The sequence below is a fragment of the Saccostrea cucullata genome, unplaced genomic scaffold (assembly GCF_032062105.1).
Source record: "Saccostrea cucullata isolate Sc308-1 unplaced genomic scaffold, CSIRO_AGI_Scuc_v1 ctg242, whole genome shotgun sequence".
NCBI classification, from domain to species: domain Eukaryota; kingdom Metazoa; phylum Mollusca; class Bivalvia; order Ostreida; family Ostreidae; genus Saccostrea; species Saccostrea cuccullata.
Genome location: NW_026927731.1, coordinates 12,930 through 35,201, shown reverse-complemented (window position 1 = coordinate 35,201; position 22,272 = coordinate 12,930). Strand labels below are relative to the sequence as shown.

General features: G+C 33.4%; 1 protein-coding gene across 1 annotated transcript; it reads right to left on the bottom strand.

Moving 5' to 3' along the window:
* Positions 1-112: 112 nt before the first annotated feature.
* On the bottom strand, positions 113-18,129 carry LOC134275360 (protocadherin gamma-B1-like). Its single transcript, XM_062757633.1, has 5 exons — positions 17,990-18,129; positions 5,823-8,583; positions 4,664-4,810; positions 1,635-1,785; positions 113-1,366 (listed from the first exon to the last, which is right to left on the bottom strand). Exons 2-5 carry the CDS (start codon positions 8,505-8,507, stop codon positions 870-872), a joined length of 3,480 nt encoding a protein of 1,159 aa, XP_062613617.1. The 5' UTR covers positions 8,508-8,583; positions 17,990-18,129; the 3' UTR covers positions 113-869.
* Between the last annotated feature and the right edge of the window lie 4,143 nt (positions 18,130-22,272).

Below are 22,272 nucleotides of genomic sequence, written 5' to 3'. Positions count from 1 at the left end.
TTAATTAATTTTTTAAGAGCAGTTTGTAACTTGCCAATTACTGCATGGGAATTTTCACAAGAATGTTGTGTATATTTTTAAAGATTAAAAACAAAAACAAACAACAAAACCATTGTTCCATATTTCTTCATATTTTTAATATCATTTTTTTCACCAAATTTATAATACAAATATTTCAATATTCATATTAAGTGTATATATAAAAACTAGCATAACAACAATTTGAATGATTCAACAAATAAAAAATCATTGTGTCACAACAAATTTCCCTTGTACCTGACATGCGAGTGGCTATTGGTGTAGGTGAATATTAATAAACTCTCCATTGTGAAATTTATTAGAAAAAACATTGCTTAATTTTAATAAAAAAGATCAGTGTTCAAGGGGGATAACTCAGATCTTATTCTTTCTACCCTGAGTGAAAAAAATCACATTTGATGTGAATATCTTAATTATTCATAAAAACAGAATGAAAACAAAATGTACCAAGAACAATTATACGAGCATATACCATCACTGTACAAAAAGCACTATCTATAACATAGTTTGGTACAATCATTTAGCATCAATTCATTCTCTTGTAGAAAACTAACTAAAACTCAACAAAGATAATAAATACATAAAATTAAAATGAATGACAGTTGAATTAGTCATCTGATTGGACTAGCTGTATATAAACCACACCCACACATGGCAGTGATACAGCTCTCTCACACACAATTAGCAAATAGCAGCATGGAAGACAACAAATGTAAGCTTGGATATGATTGGTGATCTGACATACAATGAGACTTTGGCAAGATTTGAACAATTAAAGAAGGTTATGAAATATCACAATATCTGTCTTTACAAATTTTCTTCTAACAACATCAAACAACAGTGTCCGATTTAAAGAAGAGATTGTCAATATCATTGCACAGATCGTCGGGGTTGATGGTGTAACTGCCTGACGTCGTTGTAGCGTCATCGTCGTCTCGCGCTGTGGTATTACAGCTCTCACTATAAGTGTCATCGCACCGCACTAAGTTTTGATTTTCAGTTCTATGCAGTCTATCCTGTATGAAAGACTTTGGCACAGAGGGAATGTCTCGTAAAGCTTTCCTCTGCGGTGAGTAGTGTTCAGAATGAAGTCTCTGTAAATTTTTACCACTATGGTTCACTGAGCTTGAGGAAGGGTGTCTTGAGACATTGAGAATATTTTTAGATCCGGCGTTGCGGGGAAATGTGGACAAGCCTTCAGAAGGAGATCCACGTCCAAATGTGGAAAAGTTCATGTGATTGGTGAGGGAATGTGAACCTATAGAAGAAATGCCACTGCTATTGGCCACTGATAAATGACGAGATCTTGTTGAGTCTTGATCTACACCTAGAAAAGAGCAAACAAAATTTCCAATTAAAAATGAACCAAAAAATGTCAAATTTACATGAATATTTTATAAACTAAATTTAAATGAAACATGGTTTTCTCAAGACTAGTTTTTGCTACAATGAGGTAGTTATACTAATAAAATATTAATGAATACCTTTCATTTAGAGAACCAATTTCAGCTACCATTAATTTTTAAAGAATTTTATATTGATGTAGAAATTCATTATTTATTTTAGGATCTAGATGAGTGAAGCTAATGATCTACCTGTAGTGTCGTTGTGAGGGACCCCACTGTTGCGGATATCCTCCTCGCTACCTCCCCTCCCACTGTCGCCGGTTAGCGATTCCTCCGACAAGTCGCTTTGGTTATCTCCCTTTAATTCTGATGGACGAGCAATCTCCATGTAGGGCATATTCTAAAAAATAAATGAATTTTTAAATTTAAAAAAAAAAAATTTTTATTATAAAATACTTTTCCTATGATTATTGAAACAAGAAATGTCAACTGAATACACCAGAACCACTTCATATGACATAACAAGTTAATATTCATGGATGCCAAAATTGAAAAGGATCTCCAAGTTAAGTTTCAATATGCATGACATTATGACAATCCCTCTGGCCCCCTAAACAAGAAAACAAAGGCAGCCTGTTACATGCTTTGAAGTGGCTCCAGTTGCCCCCAAGTTCTCTCTCAATAGACTAAGGCTGTTTGGGTATTCACTTTTGGGTATTCACTTCATGCACAATGTTTCCAGAAATATTTAATTATCTGATTTGGTAACAAGATAGAGCTGGTGGAAGTCTAGGATAGTGTAGTGATAATGTTGTTTTGTGTAATGTAATATGGGGCCCTTGGGATAGCCAGGTGTTATCTACTTAGTGCTTTACATGCAGATAATTCTATCAGAGTTATTTCCCTTTATGCACACTCCCTAGCTCCAGAGGGACCCATACGGAAAAAAAGGGCAAACAAACTACTATAACAAATTACTAACAAACCACTATGGTTTGAAAGTAGATATACTATCAAACCACTCTTAACAAACTACTATCAAACCACTCTAACAAACTACTATCAAACCACTCTAACAAACTACTATCAAACCATTCTAACAAACTACTATCAAACCACACAAACAAACTACTATCAAACCACTCTAACAAACTACTAACAAATCACTGGTAACAAATCCATCAGCAAAACACTAGATTTGAAAATTTCTATTACAAATCTACAAGTCTTTGAAAACACCTAAACACTGTCACACTTTGAAGTATTCAACATGTTCAACAAGTCTTGTTTCAGAGTATTTTAAATTCCAGGATTCACAAGTTCAGCCAATGCAAGTGCAACATTCCAACATGTTCCCTTTTGTTTAGGAGATGCCATTCCGAGTCAATGTCCATGTACTTATCACATATATTCTCCTTCATATTCTTCTTCATAGTATTTTTCACCAAAAAAAATGTTCTTCAAGCTGACATTTAAATATTCACTGCTTCATCTGGCATGGAAAATGCTGCATTATATATTTTCTAGCAATTATTGCAACTTTGAAAGACATCTTTTTTTGTCTTATTTTCAAGTATACTTCCCATAATCCAATGCATAACTGATTAAACTAGTATTAGGAATTGTGTCAATTAAAAACCCAAAGTAAAAAGCATGACACATCCACATTCACAGAAGGTTACTGTAGTCCAGCCTTTAGGTAAAAAGGAACTTCATGACATGCATTAAATACCTCTTCTGTTTCCAGATCCATCTTTTAATAATGTTAATTGCTGCTTTTTCCAGTCAGGAATCTTATAGAACGAATATTACTAACAATTTGAATCTCCCTTCACCAGTTCCTTTGTTTCTGACCTGCTTGGTGGTTTGAAAATTGGCGCAAATAGCCAACACCGGATGTAAAGATTAAGCTGTTCTTGGAAACTTCAACAATTCTAGATAATTCAACCCTAAACATGTCTGTAAAGTAATTTCCCATGTGGTTAGATGCAAATGCTATACTAATAAAACACTGTTGCAAGATACCAAGTCTAACAAACTATAAAGAAATCACAATCAGCAGAAATGAAAGACTAACAAACCACTATACTTATTTTTAGAAACAGTGGTTTGTTTGTGTTTCATTAAATGCTATACTATCAAACTGCTTTAACAAACCACTAAAATATAGTTTGTTGGTAGTTTGTTGATGGTTTGATAGTAGTTTGTTAAAAAACTTTTCCGTATGGGGAGGCTTTAAAATGTCAGATCCGGGGAAATATATTCCTGGGTCAAACAGAACCAAAAGGTTAAGTACAGTCGACCATTAGACAGGTTTTACTTCATATATATTTCCTGCCTTATATTTTTGTTCATAAAATCTGTTTTAAAACCACACACCATATCTAACAGGACGATCTTGCCATAGGAAGAGGAAAACTTTGACATGACCTTCCTCTTTATAAAAGTTTTGCTTGAAGTCATATTAATAATAGATTCTGATGACAGAAATATATCTTTGAACTTCAGAGCCAAAATATAGTGGGAAAACATGAACATTGTTAGAAGTCACTTGCTGGAACAACACGAGACTGGCCTTAAGCAAAAGGAGACATTTTTCACTCTATTATTTCTAATCATTGAGCATTTTTCAACTAGACCAACTGTTAAAAACAGCTCCAGCAATTTTCTAACCTTTTTAGAGAGCCTGAAAGGTTTCTGTGACATTTACTATTATTCCAACATATTTAAAATGATGCATAATAAAGACATCTTTAAAGCTTCAAGATGTTTAATTACCATTATTATCAACACGAGCCCTGAGCAATCTGAAGGTTTTTATTTGCAATATTTTCTTAAGATCTAAACATATTATTACCTACGAGTTACCAAATCTATTATGTCATTATATCCTTTCATCTAGATTCTTATCTAAATATGTCTTAAACTTTTTCTAAACGACTGTGAGAAAACGAAGATTTCTGAATGAATTTTATGAGGTATGCAGAGAGAGAGCACTTCTGATCACTGCATTCTAAATAGCAGCAAATGCGATATCAATTGGAAACTTATTTTAAATGGTAAATTTTAAGCTGCATATCATATATGCTCCTCAATAAGTCCTCATTCATTTTTTTTCAAAGGCTTTTTATCAAAGAAAACATTATGATCTCTTTGGGAAGGAACTTACTGTATGGCAATATAATGGCACCCCTTATTCATTCATTTCTATAAGTACATGTACCCCTAAGTACAGTATATACTTTTTTTAATTAGGTAATTATAAATCTTTTGGTCACCTTGATCCTCTCCTCCTGCTGCCACTGTTGCTGGTCCTTGGTCTGTAGGATTCGTTGCTGCAGTCTCAGCGACTCCATTCTGTTGATGTTGCGGGCGTTTTTGTCTGACAGCGTGCTGTCCTCCCGGGCGTGATGTACCGACGGAGGCTAAGAATAAATCAGGCCTTCGTGTTAAAATAGGATAAAAGTGGGAATCACCCCTTTAAAAAAAATTTGGAAGTAAGAACTAGAGGTGAAATTCTCAACAGTTGGATTTTTTTGTCTATATAATTAGTACTGAACAGGTTATGAATTGATGTTTGACACCAATTAATACTAAAGCACAAATACATGCACTTCTAAATGAATTTTGACATTTATGAGTTAACATCATTTTGGATTATTTTTTTAAAGAAATTTATGGCACCCTTACTGGTATTTCTAAAACAGACAACTGATTTTGAAACAAATATCTTGCATCTCCCTTAAGGGCCAGAACATATTCATCTAATACATTACTAACAGATGGTTATAGTTTTATGTAGAAGTAATCTGCAAAACATACAAAATTGCATGCTTCCAGTCAAAAGCATTAATGGATTGTGATATTTTAGCGGAGGAAGCGATATTGTTTGAGACTCATTGCGATCGTCACACCTACTGACTTGGTATTCTCAAGAGGAGATGCTTTAGTGGTTGACCAATATTTTGATTTCAGTTAGTGTAAAGATGACAGGTTTTACCAGATTTACATTTCGGATTTAAGCGAGATAAAATTACTCTCAGAAATCATCTTGAATGTTATACGGGCATCACAGGGAGATTTTATTATCTAACAAGAAAAAAATCAAATATTTGTTTCAAAATTGTACAGAGTTCAAGTTTTGCATGAAATCAAGCACAAAGTTTGAGTCAACATCATTAATGGATAAAATCATGTAATTAAATCATTTCCCATTTCCTGTCCAAACATAGGAACATCCAATACATGTTTGACTGTTTGTCTTCAATATGTCTGCATGTATTTAGTGTGGCTATGCAAACTTGCGATCTTTCACCTGCACTGTGCATATATTACAATCATTTTCCAATTGATTTAGTACAAAAATATTTTCAAAAATCAATCTATTCATTTAGGAAGAAATTTAAAAAAAAAAAAAAAATTAAACTGACTCCATACCTGAGGATCTACTGGGCTGGACTTGAAGGTTGACATGCTGGGACTGCTGCTGGGATGACGATACGACATACTGTCCTCCTCCAGGGAGAAGCTGACCTCCTTACGATTCCGGTTGAAGTCCCTGTGGGGGATGATATGGTCCGCTGACCCCCGGGAAGACGAGGACCGAGTACTGCTGTTACGAGCCATGGTTTCCATGATCTTCATTTCCTCCATACTTTTGGCACGGTAGTTGTGTTTTTTGACGTCTGCTCGCCTGATGACACAGATAGTGATGATGATGGCAATGGACAGAACTAAGGTTACTATAGCAATAACAATGGCAATGATCAAGTTTTGAGGCTCATCCTCTGCGATTTTTTGAGCAACTGCTGTGGTGTTGACAAATTTGATGTGGATGGAACAGAGCTGTCGAGATGTTTTTTGTTGTACTGATCCTTGGTCAGTAGCAGTCAAAAGAAGGTCATAAATACGAATTTCATGTAGATGGATTTTTCTGGCTAGGAATATTTCTCCAGAATATGTGTCTATTTTGAATAAATTCAATTGATTTCCTTCAATAATGTTGAATCTAATTTCTGCATTGACATCTTTGTCTGGATCCACAGCAATAATAGTAGTCACCACACTGTCAACCTCAGCCAAGTAAGATAAGTTTACGGAGTAATTAACACTGTTTGGAAATATAAATTCTGGGTCATTATCGTTAATATCAGTCAGCCTCACAATGACTGTGGCACTGCTACTTCTGGAAGGGACGCCATTGTCTCTAGCAATCACTGTAAAGTTAAACTCCTCATTCTTCTCTCTGTCCAGTCTTCTGATGCTCTTAATTTCTCCATTTGACTTCAACATCAAGGGCACTTTTCCTATAGAATTACTATCCATTACAAATGTCACATTGCCATTTTCTCCAGCATCTCCATCTTTTGCTCTTACAAAACCAATGGTGGTCAAATTGGCAATCTCTTCTGGAACATGGAATTCAAACAAATCAGAGTCAAACTCAGGTGTGATGTCATTTTTGTCCAGAATTCTCACCAATATTGTTGCTGTTGCTGTCAGAGCAACAGGGTTTCCTCCATCAACAGCAATTACGGTGAAATTAAAGTGGCTGGTCTTTTCCCTGTCAAAAGAGTGCCTAGTAGTTATAATACCATCCACTGGGTTAGCGATCCTGAAGTCCACTTGGCCATTGGGATTGATGTAATAGCGGACTTTAGCATTGTGGCCTTGATCATTGTCTGTTGCACTTACTTTGACAACTACTGTTCCATTGGGTTCATTTTCATAAATCTCACAAGGATAAATTTTGTTAATGAATTGAGGAGTATTATCATTTTGATCCTGAATTTGAACCTTGAAGCTCTTTGTAGAATTTAAGGCTGGAGTTCCACCATCTTCACAATACACAGTGACGATATGTTCAATGATATCTTCCCTGTCCAGGGTTCCATTCACTACCACCTTAAACTCATTCTGCGTGCCTGGCATGGGCTGGAGTTTGAAGTAGTCACTGTCCTCAATGTGACAGGAAACATGTCCATTAATTCCAGTGTCTGCATCCTCTACTTCCACATGTGCCACAATGTCTCCCATGTTGGCATTTTCGTTGATGATGGCGTAGTCATACTCAGACAGAACGTTGATGCTGATTACCGGTACATTGTTGTTTGTGTCGTTGATGTTGACAATCACTTGAGCCTGACTGCTCTTCCTGGGTTCACCATTGTCAACAGCCTCCACGATTATTTTGTACGGTGTCAAACTGTATTCTGGAGCCCCGATCAGAGTTATTTCCCCTGAAGCACGATTCATGTTGAAGATGTCGATGTTGTCTGTCTGAATTGTGGCAAACTTGTAAGAAACCTCAGCATTTCTGCCTGTGTCTCCATCATTTGCTGTCACTTGTACAACAAGAGAGTTCATTGGCATGTCCTCTTTGATGGTTACATTGTACATCTGCTGAGTAAATATTGGAGCTTTGTCATTGATATCTGTGACTGTTATATTCACAGTTAAAGTCCCTGATTTGGGTGGATTTCCTCCATCCAAAGCACTGACATATATGGTATATCTATCTACTAGTTCCCTGTCCAATGCTCGAATGAGCCTTAAGTTTAGATCCGAAGTTCCATCTAATTTTGGAATAACATCCAAAGCAAAAATTCCAGAATCAGGAGTAATTTTATAATGAGTGATAGAGTTATTTGGTCCCATGTCAATGTCTGATGCCCCTAACAGAGGAAAGGTGGAATTGATGAAGGGTCCTTCTGAAATCTCCAAAGCTACCGAAGACTGCGGAAATGTTGGAGCATTGTCATTGATGTCATCTATATAAACTATCACATTTATGGTCAGAAAAAAATTTCCACTTCTTGCTGCAACCCGCAATTCTTTTTTACACACAACCATATGTGGACAGAATACTTCACGGTCTATCGTTGTCTTTCCACTCAGAATGCCTGAACGCTGATCAATTTCAAACATTTCCTGACTGTCTCCAATGAAGGAATATTCCATCCTCTGTAGAACATCAGGTGTGACAGCAGGCATGGACGAAACGTTTGCATCTTGTCCAACATTTCCTATGAAATACGTAGGAACCCGCTCTTCGTTTATATGATATACCAAACAGGAACACAGTTGGAGAACAGAAAACAGTACACAGACTCGCAACATCATGAAGAAATGTTAAATGTCACCAGCATGTCAGAATACAAGACAGGCTTCTTTTGTCTGTGGTGGACTTGTCATTAATCTGAAAAAATAGACGGACCAATATTAAATATTGACAAAAATCTTGACCGCACCAGTTTATACCTTTGGACTTAAATCACCTTTATCCATCTTATTTTTCCAATCATGTTTAAATTCCCTACATAATGGCAAAGCGAGATCCGTAGAGAGCCGTCACGGAGCATATCCTGCTAAAGTCGACTACGTTTTGCCTAATGCGGAGTCTTTGTGTTGTAATTCCCCGCTAAATAGGATCAGAAAACTAACTGTGATTCTAATAGGAGAAATTTATAAACTCAAAATCCCCACTCAACATGTGCTTTAAAGAGAAATTTCAATGAAGTCTTCATAAATCTGATCTAGAGGAAAGTCATGTTATGCCATTAAGTTTGTACTACACAGCATTTAATAGATTAATTTTTAAGACTTTTGTGATGAAATTTATCAAAATCAATTAATATTACACAAAATTATCCCAAACTGAATTTACTTCTTCACATTAATCTTTATTATCTAATTTTATATATAGTATCTTTATAAATCTTTATTAGTTCTAAATTTTATAAATAGTCTCACTGTATCCTTCAAAATCAATTGCTTATGCATATGCTATTTATTTGATTTGCATTTCATTTGATGTTTCAATTTGAATTAATTATTAATGATAAAATACATTTAAATCATTAAAATACTTATAAAAATAACAAATTATCACATTTAAAAAAAAATACTAAAAAATAAGTGGGTTACTTCAAAATAAAATTTATCAATGCTTAAAAAAAATCATGATAATATATACTTTAATTATTTTACCTCAGGTGTCAAAAGTAAATTAATCCAAGCATTGAATTAAAAACTTCATTCCTTCCTATTTTTTATGAGCTGTACAAAATTTTTTTAAAAATAAAAAATACCAGTAAATCAAAACCACAGGTTGAAATAAAATACTTTTGAAGTCTTTTACCCCCTAATGATTTTCTTTACATTTCTTCTATGGTAATTGACCAACTGTTAACCAATGAATGCAATTACTCTCCCATAATTTCTTCTTAATACACCTAATAATTGAATTATGTCTTAATATTGTTGTCAGATTTAAATTGTATAAGACTAAGAAGGCACAATACTGATTTTTTTTGACAGGTTTTCTGGGTGATTAACTCCAGACAATAATTGTGTGATGTCACCTTTTAAAAGTCCTTTCTTTAGTACTTTGTGTCAATTTCATGTTCTTTTGTTTTGTCTTGTGTCTTTGGAGTTTTCTGTATCATCTGATCTTTTTAAGAAAACACCCAACTTTTTGCCCTGGACAAAAAAAGATTATGACCAGATAAATCATGGGGTTTACAACAAGATTTAAGATTGAAAGAAGGTTCCAATTTCAAGGTTTTAAAAGTGTTAAGACAATTTTAAAAATCCATTATTTAAAGCTTTCAGGTGCAAAAAATTAATGAATATTAATTAAAAATGTTTTCTTAAATTCTACTATCCCAAAAAAATAAACAGATAATAAAAAAAAATCAAAGTTACCTCCCAGATGAAAAAGATAAACTCCCTTCATCAATGTCCAAAGATAGACAGGTAAAAACCAAGACAATATTTGAATTAATGTAAAAATTCCTCATTTTGAAGTAAACCAAAGCCAAAGTAGTTTAACTAACATCCTCTCTCCTCGATTACGGAATACTGAAACAAAATATCGGACAAATCATAACCCAAATTATATGATACTGGTCACCATGGTAATGTCATGAAAATGAATCATCTGCAAATAAACTCGGACCTTCCAAGTCAATCGAACCCAGATTAGTTAACAGCAAGAGGCTGTAAATTTCAGGTAAGACATTTCTGAATTGGTCATTAAAATAATGGATTTATAGAGGATATGGGGAATTTGACTATGGTCCTCATACAGTGAGAATAAACATGAGGCATTCTTCACAGCGGTAAGGGGGGGATTAAATACTATCCCAATCTTAGAGAAATAAATAGGTTGTGTGTATCTGTATTATCACCTAAAGTCAACTTATTTAGTCAACTGGACTTCCTTAATCAAACACTGAACAAAGATAGTATGGCTAGAAACAATGCCAATTCACAGGTGTGAGAAGATACCAGGGCAGGATGACCCAAACTGACCATCAACAGCATGCGGCACCTCATCAGGGTGTAATTTCATCTGGACCAAAAGTGGACATCAGATCAAAGAAAAAAAAGACAGGTGAAAAAAAAATCACACCTTAGTGTTACACATTGTAATACAATCCCAATTATAACATTAATTATTTATAGGGTATTCTAGCTGGAGTTCAATTTCAACATTTTTTTTTGAGGAATTAAATGCAGAATGCTAATTTTTCAAAAAGTTTGTAGCAGTTAGTAGTAAGGGTTGAATATTAGGTAATTGGAAAATTAAAAATTTGTAATATGTAAATATTCAGAGTATCAACCTCCAACAAAACAGAGGCAGCTATTAGAAACTGAAAGGTTTTGGGTTTTATTACAAGAGAAAAAATTCCAACAGGTGAAAACAATATTCACAGGAGTGATCCAAAGGAGACAGGACAAGATGACCAGTGCCCATTAATACCACAATACCTGTGGATCATTTCTATATGGTCTAAATCGTATTTCCCTTTCTGTTATTTGCCTATGACTGATTGAAACGTACACAGTGAAAATGAAGCTCCGCAGAGTTAATTACTTTTTACAATAGGGAGACCAAATAAGGCCTGGACATTTATGATAGAAATAAACAAGTTTATGATTAAAAGAAGGAAAGATGAAAGGGCTAATTCTATTTAGAAATTTAGATGTCTGGTGGTGTCAGGTATTTGTCAAAGTCCTATTCCAATCCGGAGTGCTGTAAATTTTAGGGTCATCAATTGTCATTTACTTATACATTTGGAAACACTCTCAAATAATGAACATGGGGCAAAATGAAGCTGTAGATTCCCTCATGAAACATAGAAATGTTACTGTAAACTTCAACCGGGTTAAAAAATCAACAAAATTGAAATAAACAGGTAAAAAAGTGTATTTTTTAAATCCAACTTAAATAAATTGAAAGAAATTAAGAGTATAGAAATACTTTACCTCTTTGAAATTTACAAGTTAGTATCATATGCACATCATATATTTCAAAAAGATCCAGAAACCATCAAGCATTCCATGAACAGTCTTCTTTGACAGTACACTAACTATATTATTTTCCAGTGATTAACTCCTTATGTCACCCAATAATGATTATGGGTGTTCAATTAATTCCCTGAATTTTATAAAGTGCCACTTTTAGCCTTAAGACCCTAGCAAGCATGCATCAAGTAACAAATTTCCATGTTTGTACATTGCTGAAATTTCATTGGTTCAAATTTTAAAACTTTGTTACAGTTTTAATTATGGTGTAAGAAATTGATAGCAGGGGATAGGAAGACTACCTGCAGTGAGAGAAATCAGAAGAAGCACCCCAGGGAATACAGGGACATGCTGTACATGAAACCGAGACTAATCAATGCTCAATCTTCACTTAAATTTCAATAGATGCCAGCCCCTTAACTTCAATTTTAGAAAAATATCCTTTAGATAGGTGGGAATAATTCTTGTGCTCCTTTGAACTTATCTGTAGAGTCTGTCAAAATGTCACTGTTCTGTTGACACAGCCATGATTAGCAAAACAAAGCAGCAGATACATGGTTCATTAATCTTGTTTAAATCAAAATTTTACAGATTTAACTATACCTATCTGATTGATTAAGACAAATTAATTTTTATCTTTGGTCAATATTTTTTAAAAATGCCAAACATTTATTTAATTCATTCATGATGAATCAAAAATTGTCAAAATAGCAACTCAAGAACATATGTAATCTTTGTTCACAGTTTGCATTGGAACCCTTTTGATATCCATCAATTTTTGACAGAATTACAAACATAGCTTCTGAAACAGACAAACACACACTTTTTAGCTAAATAAAAATTCCGATTGTATATACTTATCCTTCAAGCCCTCTAAATATTTACTTTACCACCTTTTTTAATATTAATATTAATATTTTTTTAAAATTATGACAAAAATCTTATCTCAATACTTGTATCTTGCACATGAAACTAAATTTAAACAGATTTTTTATGCATCAACACACAAAAAAAAAATTAGTACATAGACTGAAATATATTTTTTGTTTAAATACAGAAATGAATGGATTCTTTAATTATCAATTCAACAAATTTTTGCATCCAAGACCTATTACAAAATCTTTCAAAAAAATTCCACAAATACTGTAGAAAACATTATTCATGATATTTATATGAACATTAACGTAATAAACATTTTGCTTATTTCTATTTTTTAAAAAATTGTTACATATATTTTTAACAAATACTGAAACATACTACTGACCTGGTTTGCACTTTGGTCTAAGAATCTGAGAGAATTCATACACAACCTTAACACTACAGAGAGTCCAGAACAACACTGACCCCTGTAATATGGGCATTCCAAATCCTCAAAACTGAATTAAAATCTAATTAGCTTAACCTTATCACATATGAGTGAACTTCTTTATTTTTCTGGGGATCATGGAGAGTGTTTAGCACTGAATTGTCAAAAAAAAATTGTACAGAAACTTGTTTTTTAACAAAAAAGTTCTATTTAATTTGTTTTTGGCGCTTTGACTTGATGTCACCAATTGCTAAAATCACACCAGATACTAGTTTTGTTTGTTTGTAGAAAAATACACCTGACAGAATTCAATTAAATCTCAGTGGTTCTTTTTCCCTAGAACTAAATATTTTCACAATTGGTCTTGCCCATCTCAGCAGTATAACCCTTAGTAAAAACACCTCTCTATAGCTAAGTCCCTATCACCAACCTGTGAAAATGTCAGAAACTGTCCACAGATTATCACATTTAGACATTACCTGTAATTATCCAAAAACTTCTTATCTGGCCACACAAAAACAAACTTAATTAGTCTCAACAAAAATCTTTAAACTTCCTTTGATTTCCTGTCAACCTTTAGATTACAGTTTCTGTAAACCCACTACTGACACCAACACAAGCTCATCTGCTGGAGAGGGTTGTTTGCCAATGTTGGGCCCTCCCTGCCGCCTCCATTGTAAAGTTGCTTTTTCAACACTTAATGTTGAACAATAGTTTGCAAAAACATTTCCTTAAAGCTTTGTAATTTTATCTGACTCACTGGATTTAAGTAAGCTTTGTCCTTCAAAAAATAGTCTCAAATTTATTTTTGCCTTTTGGTCTACATTAAACCTTTTATTTATTTGAAACACAGTGTAAGTATTTTAGCACAATTCAGGTTATTTGTTATTCTTAGTTTTGATTCAGGAATAATGTCCAGTCAGAGAAGAGGTTGTCACACAACACCCCAACACCCCAACAAAGGATGCAATGGACCAAACGGTCTTCTGAGCCCAGCGCTTATCCACGGTCTCCATCAAAGTCAATCTCATACAAAACAAGCCTTTCTAACTGCTAATGAGACTTTAATGAAACTTTAGAATCAAACAATTATCAGGCTTGAGGCTGGGACTATAGAAAGATCGGGTCACCATGTTTATATAGGATGGCCTTCATCACAGAACCATTCTCATACTAAAGGGTACTTGTTGAGTCACAGTTAAAACAGACTTAAATCCAAAATAACACGAGATATTTACACTCTGAATTGATATGGAGAATGAAATAAAAACAAAATTTAACTAATGGATCATCTGCAATTGTCTTTTGTCATAGTTATACGCTACATATAATATGTTGACGGTGCGACCGTTTGAGCGAGCGCAAACTCTTCTATTGTTTTAATATTAGATCGGGCTCGTCCAACCGCAGGTGGCATTTGGTGCGTCTATAAGTTCTGATGTAACATGACGTCGTATGTAAGTTATGTGTTGAAAGTTAATGAAAAAAGTTACGTTTACAATTTATCTTTATATGTCTATCCATTTAATCAAGGCGAGTAAACTTTTTGTTGAACATTTGCAACTTTGCTAAGTGATGCATTTTTTACTGCAGCAAAAAATTCTAAAGAATGAATGTGCAGTGTCATTTTCTCTTCGCCCAGGCGTTGTCGTTAGCACCATGATTTTTTTCTGGGCATGTCATGCACTAGCACCATAATGGAAAGTAAACTTATATTTGTCATCTATTAAGACTAATTATTTTCAATAAAGTGATATTCAGGGACTTACAAATCCTTACAAATTAACATCATTGATTGTAGAATGGACATACAATAGCCTGCGGCTGCAATGATTGACAAGTGACCAGATGACCACTGTGGAGGAACAATAACCATTTTTCTGGATGATAGATTCTGTGCTAAGAGTGAGTCTGCTCCAATGTCACCCTCATGTTCAGGGGACAGAAGAGTGACACAGGGGACGCTACTCTGTCAGATCATTAACACGGCTGGATGGAGATATTGGATTTCAAAGATCTGAGATTGACAGACAGTTATGAAATTATTGAAAACAACATTAAAACACACTCAATCCTTTGAGGCTTGGACAATGCTAACATTTGTTCTAGCTTAATTCAGAATATTGGAAAATAAATTCCCAATAATGACACTTTTCCCATCATTTTCCAATTTACATCAAAAATCTCTTTTAATGGTAATCTTCAGAAGACAAAAAACTCTTAAAATTGTCATTTGTATTGACTTTTAAATCACAGTATGTTGCAATGACTTTCAATGCATGCACCTTCAAGTTGCTAACTTTACTTAGTTTGGGTTCATATGTTTGACACATTTTAAGATGGCAAAAGCCAAAATAGTGGTAAATGCACATTTTGCAGCAGGAAGACATTATCCATAGGATAAAGAAACATTCTATTAGAAAGCAGTTCAAGTTTCAAACACAGTTAAACTGCATAAGTGATAGTTCACTTGAAGTAAGAGTGCACCCTCTGAATCAAATGTATTTGCTCTAAACTTTCACTTTTCTATTTACAAAATTATTCTGCAAATTCATGCAAAGCTTCAAAGCATTTCTTGAAATCAAATTTCCTTTTAAGCAATCATCAATTTGGCATTATTTCTGCTTCAAATTTCTATGAGATCAAAGTTGCAAATCCAGAATTAAATATGTAATGACCCGCATAAGCCCACACAAAACATCCTGTAGATATTTCATAGGAACTCAGAGGAATCGTTCCTGTTTATTTATGCTCGTAAACCTCTGCAACAAATATGGTATTCAACCGAAATGTCTATATATTTTTTTATGAATAAAGTCGTAAAACATTTAAATCTAACTTTATTATCTGCCTGATTAGCAACACAAAGAAACAAATCCTGTTTTTATTAAAGTTAATTTAAAAACTGCAGTTAATGTATTGAAAGGGTCTGTTCATTAGCAGGGCCGAGTCCCAAACCCACATAAACTTCAGTCAAAGCTTGCCAGCTATATATCATTGGATGTCATATTCTTTTCTTATGCTAGTTCTTTGTAATTAGTTTCAATGAATGAAGAACAGTGGTTTTCTACATCTGCGGACTTTTATTTTTGGCCGCTGCTGTTTTCTCGCCAGTCACCCAGTGCGTACTTCAGCGCTATTTAAATAGTCTCCTACCGATTTATATCCTCAATATAATTTGGTGTTATTGTGCATTGTTTATGAGAATTATGGAATGTTTAAAATAAAAGGTGGATTAGGAAAAACTAATCAAGCTAGGAAGTTCACCTGCTTAATCTGTAAATACGACTTAATAAATCTTACAAGGAATCGCTAATATTAGGAAGGTGCTTTGATATTACTTAACAGTTACAATTTCTATTTAAATCTGGAGTTACTTCAAATATTTTCTTTGATCTTGAATCTTAGTTATTAATTAATTATTATAGCCATAGGCATTTCCTTCTCTTTCATATCAATAAATATGGGTGCAATCAAATTTAAAAACAAAGCAAGTAATTAAAATTAGTTTGTCATTAGGTACAACATATGACTTAATGATTTACATGTATCAACAGTGTATTGCAAGGACAATAAAAAATTATTATGGAGACACTGAAACTGTGAAGAAGAAATCCCTTTTTTGCTCCTTCTCATACATGCAGTTAATTATATATTAAACCTTTCAAGATAAATGATGAAATAAATCTTGTAAAGAAATATTTTATTGGTTGATCCAGTAATTAAAGGATGACCCAAACTGATAAGTCAGTAAGAAGCCCTAAACAGAGGTTCTGGGAACCTCCATCTCAATTGTCCGCGGAATGCCCCCGGGTGACTACCAGCATTGTCCAATATTTCCTATTAGTTGATCCCTCGTAAAAATTTAATTCTATTGCACAAAGACCAAGAAAAAGATAAACATTTCCCCTGTAATACAGAGAATTAAGGTTTTAATCCCCACAATGTTTATTGTTAAATCACACTTTTCAGATTTGCCATCATTAGTCAGAAAGCTTTATTGAAAAAATAAAATCTGTTTTAACAGGCAGCAATAATATCAATAATGATTTTAATTCTTTATGTGCACCACTTGGTCGATATTTTTAAAAGGGATACTCAGATCAATGCACCGCGTATAAAGTACAAAGTCTTACCCAAAAGGTTAAAACAATATAATAGCTCCCCATGCATATATGGTGTTTAATTTCTTTTTAAGATCTCCAACGGTGTAAAACAGATATGTGGTTGCTATTAGATATAATTGAAAATTAAACAATGAAAATTCATAACCAGTCATATATTACTTGTCTTGGATATTTTGGTCAGAGATAAACAGATTTAATCTTAACACTTTCAGTTTCCCCTCCCAAGTACCGAATGACATGGAAAAGTTTGGGAAATTACTTTTTTAAAATTGAAAAGTACTGTATCTTAAAATCTATAAGTAAAGCTCATAGTTTTTAACTTCAAAATCATCAATTATACACAGACTATTAATTTTGCATGAAATTTTTTTAATTTTTTGATCAGATAAAATCTTGAACAAAGTAGTTCAGTTGTTAGGTTTAGTGATACCGATCAATATGAAGAAAAATCATCAATGTTCACATAAAAAAAGAAGGGAGGAAAAAAAAGTAAGCGTGTTTGAGAGCTGTATTGACCATGACATATTGATGAAGGTATGGTGAACCTGTGCTCCGCAGGATTCAGTTAAAGACAAAACTTCACTTCACAAATATGTGGGCCTTAACCGCAAAATCAATTATCATAATAGATACTTTTACTAAAAGACATGCTGAGCTCTGATCGTTGAGAATTTTTTTTATAGATTTAAAATGTTTCCCCAACATAGATCATGAACATTTTTATGTGACTCTAATATGCTGTAATTCTGTTCATTAAAATAACATTTTTCATTTAAAATTACAGAAATCCAAGCCAATTAACATCTATGTATTCAAAAATGAATATCAAAGTCTTTTACATGATATGCGAGATTTCTTACCGTTATAACAGTTAGTTATAATATTCCATTCATGAAAATTTTTCACAAAATATAATTTGTTAAATTGCTTTTCTCAATGTGATGACTTCATCACTGAGCTGACCACAGAAAGAAAAATGTTATCTGATAACAAACTTCCAGTGCATTTAAAAGTAAACAAGGAACTGCAGTTTTTCTATCGTCACATCGTAAGAGTCACTCGCTGGTATTCAGTATATCAGATAATATGACTATCTGAGTCTATTGTAGCTTTCCGGAGACCTCCTTTCACGATTATGCATCAACCTAACCAACTGTTAAAGATCTCACATTCCCTGGTAATTAGTAAATAAATAAAATATGTCCCCTAATAATTTCTTTTCACTTTTTTTGACATTGTCAGAATTCACTTTTATATCCTTCCCCCAAGGTTTGATAAAATGCAAAAACATGCACACAAAAAAACTAAATTATTTTAATATTTCCTACTTAAGGCAATTGATACTTTTCTTAAAAAAAATTTCTATAATTATATGAGATTTAAAATAGTCTTAATTGACTCAACAAGCACTTAAATTCGTAAAATTGTAGGAAAAAATTACAAAAAAAAAAGAACTCACACTGCAATGAAGATATTCTCCTACATTCCAACACAAGGCAGTGATAGTTTTTAAATGTAACTCCCAAGCATGAGCTATGTGGAGTCATCTGATTGCTTTAAGCGGACTCTTGCTGGTTCAACAAAGTTGAATGTGGGGCAAAATATTGATGACGATATAGAGAAATGAAGAAGGTATTAGAATTCAGAGTTCATTGTTTTTATATGCCTTAGACACACTTCTCAAAAATTTCAACAACACACCTGTAAGCCTTAGATATTCAAATGTCGCATTTTATCTGCGTTGACTATCAGTTTCACCTCTTTTTAAATTCGTTTAAAAAAATTCAAATCAGTTTATGACTGATGAAAAACAAAGGATTGTACAGACAAAGAGGAAAATGAGTTGTAAATATTTCAACAAACTGCCTCATTGAACCAGTTGCCTCTTCCCCTCAAATGCCACAAAGTCGTGAGTATCCATAAATACCGGAGAAAATGAAGATAATTTGTCTGCACTATCTTTCTACTTATAACCCATCTCCCTCTTTGTATTGTAATATCCAGGAAAATTTCTCCTATTGTTGCATTAGGCTCTAAGAATTTCAAATGTCCCTTTAGCAACTTTTAAAGTCATCTTCACCTGTGTGAATTTTTTGTCAGATTTCCTTAAGCCTGTCTTTATGTAGTTGTGTGCACACAATCAAGGAAAGTTTATGTCAGCTTTTTATGATTAGTTTTGACTCTTACCATGTTAAATTTAACATTTATTAGCCAATTAAATAGGTATCAGGATAGGGGCCAAATTTCATACCACATAAAAAATTCATAAAATTTCGAAACAAAATTTTGCAGGTCTCCCTCAAACAGATTTGGAGAAAGTTGTGACATTTTCTTAATCAAGTGACGAGCTTATGAATAAAGGGTGAAAGGAAGGAAGAGATTACACAGAGACTCCATTATAAGATTAGGTTTCTATGACCTGATGCTGGCCAGATAAAAGAACATAAAAAATCTTCTTCTTTTGACATTCAAAGTTTGATGTGAGCATTTTATAGTGCCAGTTGTGGCACCATTGAAGCCATAAGCTAACCCAGTTGACAAAACTTTAAGAATTAAGATGCTTGTGACAAAAATTAAAATAGGGACAATTAATGGCATAAAAGATAGCGACATCACTGTCACACAAAAATTTCACATCTTACCTTGTTTTTGAAAGTTTTCCTCAATTTGCAGAAATAAAATTGAACATTAAATTCAACATCTTCACTGGACAAGTCAACAAACACACAATGACAGTAAACTCTAAAAATATTTATCAAGAATAGAAATGAAAACAATGGAAAGCAGCCAGGCTTAACAAACTTTCACCAGCATTGTCGCGAGCGAGCTTTTGCTTTCATTCTTGAGTCTTTCACTGACTTTTGAGACCTGATGAGCCATATCTCAGATAATCCATACCACAAGGCACGGCAAAATACTTTTTAAATATTCTGTCACCAATAGACAATGGAAATATGTTTTCAGTCTGATGAAATTGTATTCGTTGGACTATACAAATACTTAGTCCACACATATCAAATGTTCTTTTCACAAGGCTGTGTATGATCCCTAAATACATGTTCTGTTTTGTCCTGAAACATGTTAACTCATTTCCTTTAAGAATTATTCTTAAATTTTTCAATTTTAATGCTGCTGATTATTAAATTTCACTTAATACAATCTACATTTTGTGCATACCCGTTACATTTTTTATCTACAAACCCCTTAATGCTACATCAAAGGAGCACACTGATTTCAATTCTGAGTCATATTTCTTGCAATGCACTATTGAACTCAATTACACAAAATCCACTTGAATCTTTTATAGTTGTTGAGGTATTTAGATTTTTAATGCCCCCATTTTATAATATAGAGATCAATTTTCCTATTTTCATATAATTTTCAAAGCTTGAGTGATTTAGACACAGTTCAGATATGCTACATAAAAAGCTATTACCCTGATAAAGCTATCAAGCAATGACATCACATTTTTAGATAGACAAAAATTGAGTTATAATTAAACCATCTGGGGTTTTTTGCTTTCAATGTTATTCAATACTAGAAATAATTTAAAGTTTAACTTTTCCTGAACCATGAAACCTCACATTTACCAAATTAACTGTTCCTCATGTACCCAGTTTTTAGGGTCTAAACATAAAACAATAATTTAAGACAACGATAAGTGTATACCAAATTATTACAACTAGGACACAACCAATTGCTGATTGTCCATGTCTTTGCTAGATTTGAACCAAAACCCAATGTCAGGGACAATGTTACCACTGCACCCAAAATTTATACATTTTTATAGATTACATGGTTAAACCTGACTATTTCCAATTTCAACTCTAGGCTGGTTCACCTATTCATCATTAAAAGCTAAATAACCAGTAATGAAGATGCATTATCTAATTCTTTTCATATCATAAACTCAAGTCTGCATGTCACATCAATAAGTGAAAAAGAGGCATCAAGGGGCCATTGGATCTCCATTCAATTTCATCAAAAATATCAAGTCCCTCAAAGTCAATGCTCAGAAAAATTGGAGCATTAGTGTGAATGAGTTTCAATAATTAATGAGAGATTCTATCAAGCACTCTAGGGAATCCCTCATATTCTTTATATATTGGATGATGTCACGAGGCGCCTGCTGTAACAATTCAGGATTACCCCTCCTAAACCCAGATATCAATTTCCATAGCATCTTTATCAAAACTAACTGAATGGTTGGTGCTACATGTTGTCCATTAACAAATAAGATATTTTGATACTACCGAAATTATCAAATGACATGAAGACAGGAAAATTTGATGATATTCATCACTGCATTAAATGCATGACAAGATACTGCATTGTATGACTTGATTTCACCATTAGTCTGTCTGATAATGAAAACATTAAATAAAATATATCAAGCAAGTCAGCAAAATTTCCATTCTGAAATTTCTGAGAAAGAAATTTATCCTGATGAAAAATCGCATGGATTGGTGATAATTTTCAGAATGTTTGAATTTCAATCAAAGCTCTATCCGATCTCCACAAGAACTAGACCTATTACATAACCCGATTTTTATTGGTTAGTTTTCAAGCTTACATGTCAAAAAATAATTGATGAGTACTTCAATACCTTTGGTTGTTTAACATTATCTTGCTCACCAGCAAAAGTTCAGAGCACTATAATTACTGGGGATGTAGCTGGTAGCTCAATGTTAGAGAGGATTAGGTTAAAACTGCCTGTCAGAAACACAATAATTTGTTATATCATTCCAAATTTCAGATGTCAGAGTGTATTTAGGTTTCTACCTGTATGTTAACAGTTGATATGGCAGAAAAGATACTATATTTAATATATCATAAGAGATTGCTATTGAAGATACAGAGTTGTGTAAAGGTGTTTCAGAAGAATATGCATAGAATTGATGTTTGTGCAGAGAATGGAAGGGAGTCTGGCTAATGCATATTTTTCTACAAATTTAAACAATCAAAAATCTTGAATCACTTTTAAAAAAAGTTGATAAGCAGGTTAAAAATTGATTCTTATTTTTCCATTCCTCTGAATCAAAATAATTTGAAACACAAATATTTGCTGGATGGTTTACCAAGAACTTTCCTCTCTCTGTTACTCGATTTTTCTCCCAAAATATTTCTGTAGGGTGGGGGTGAA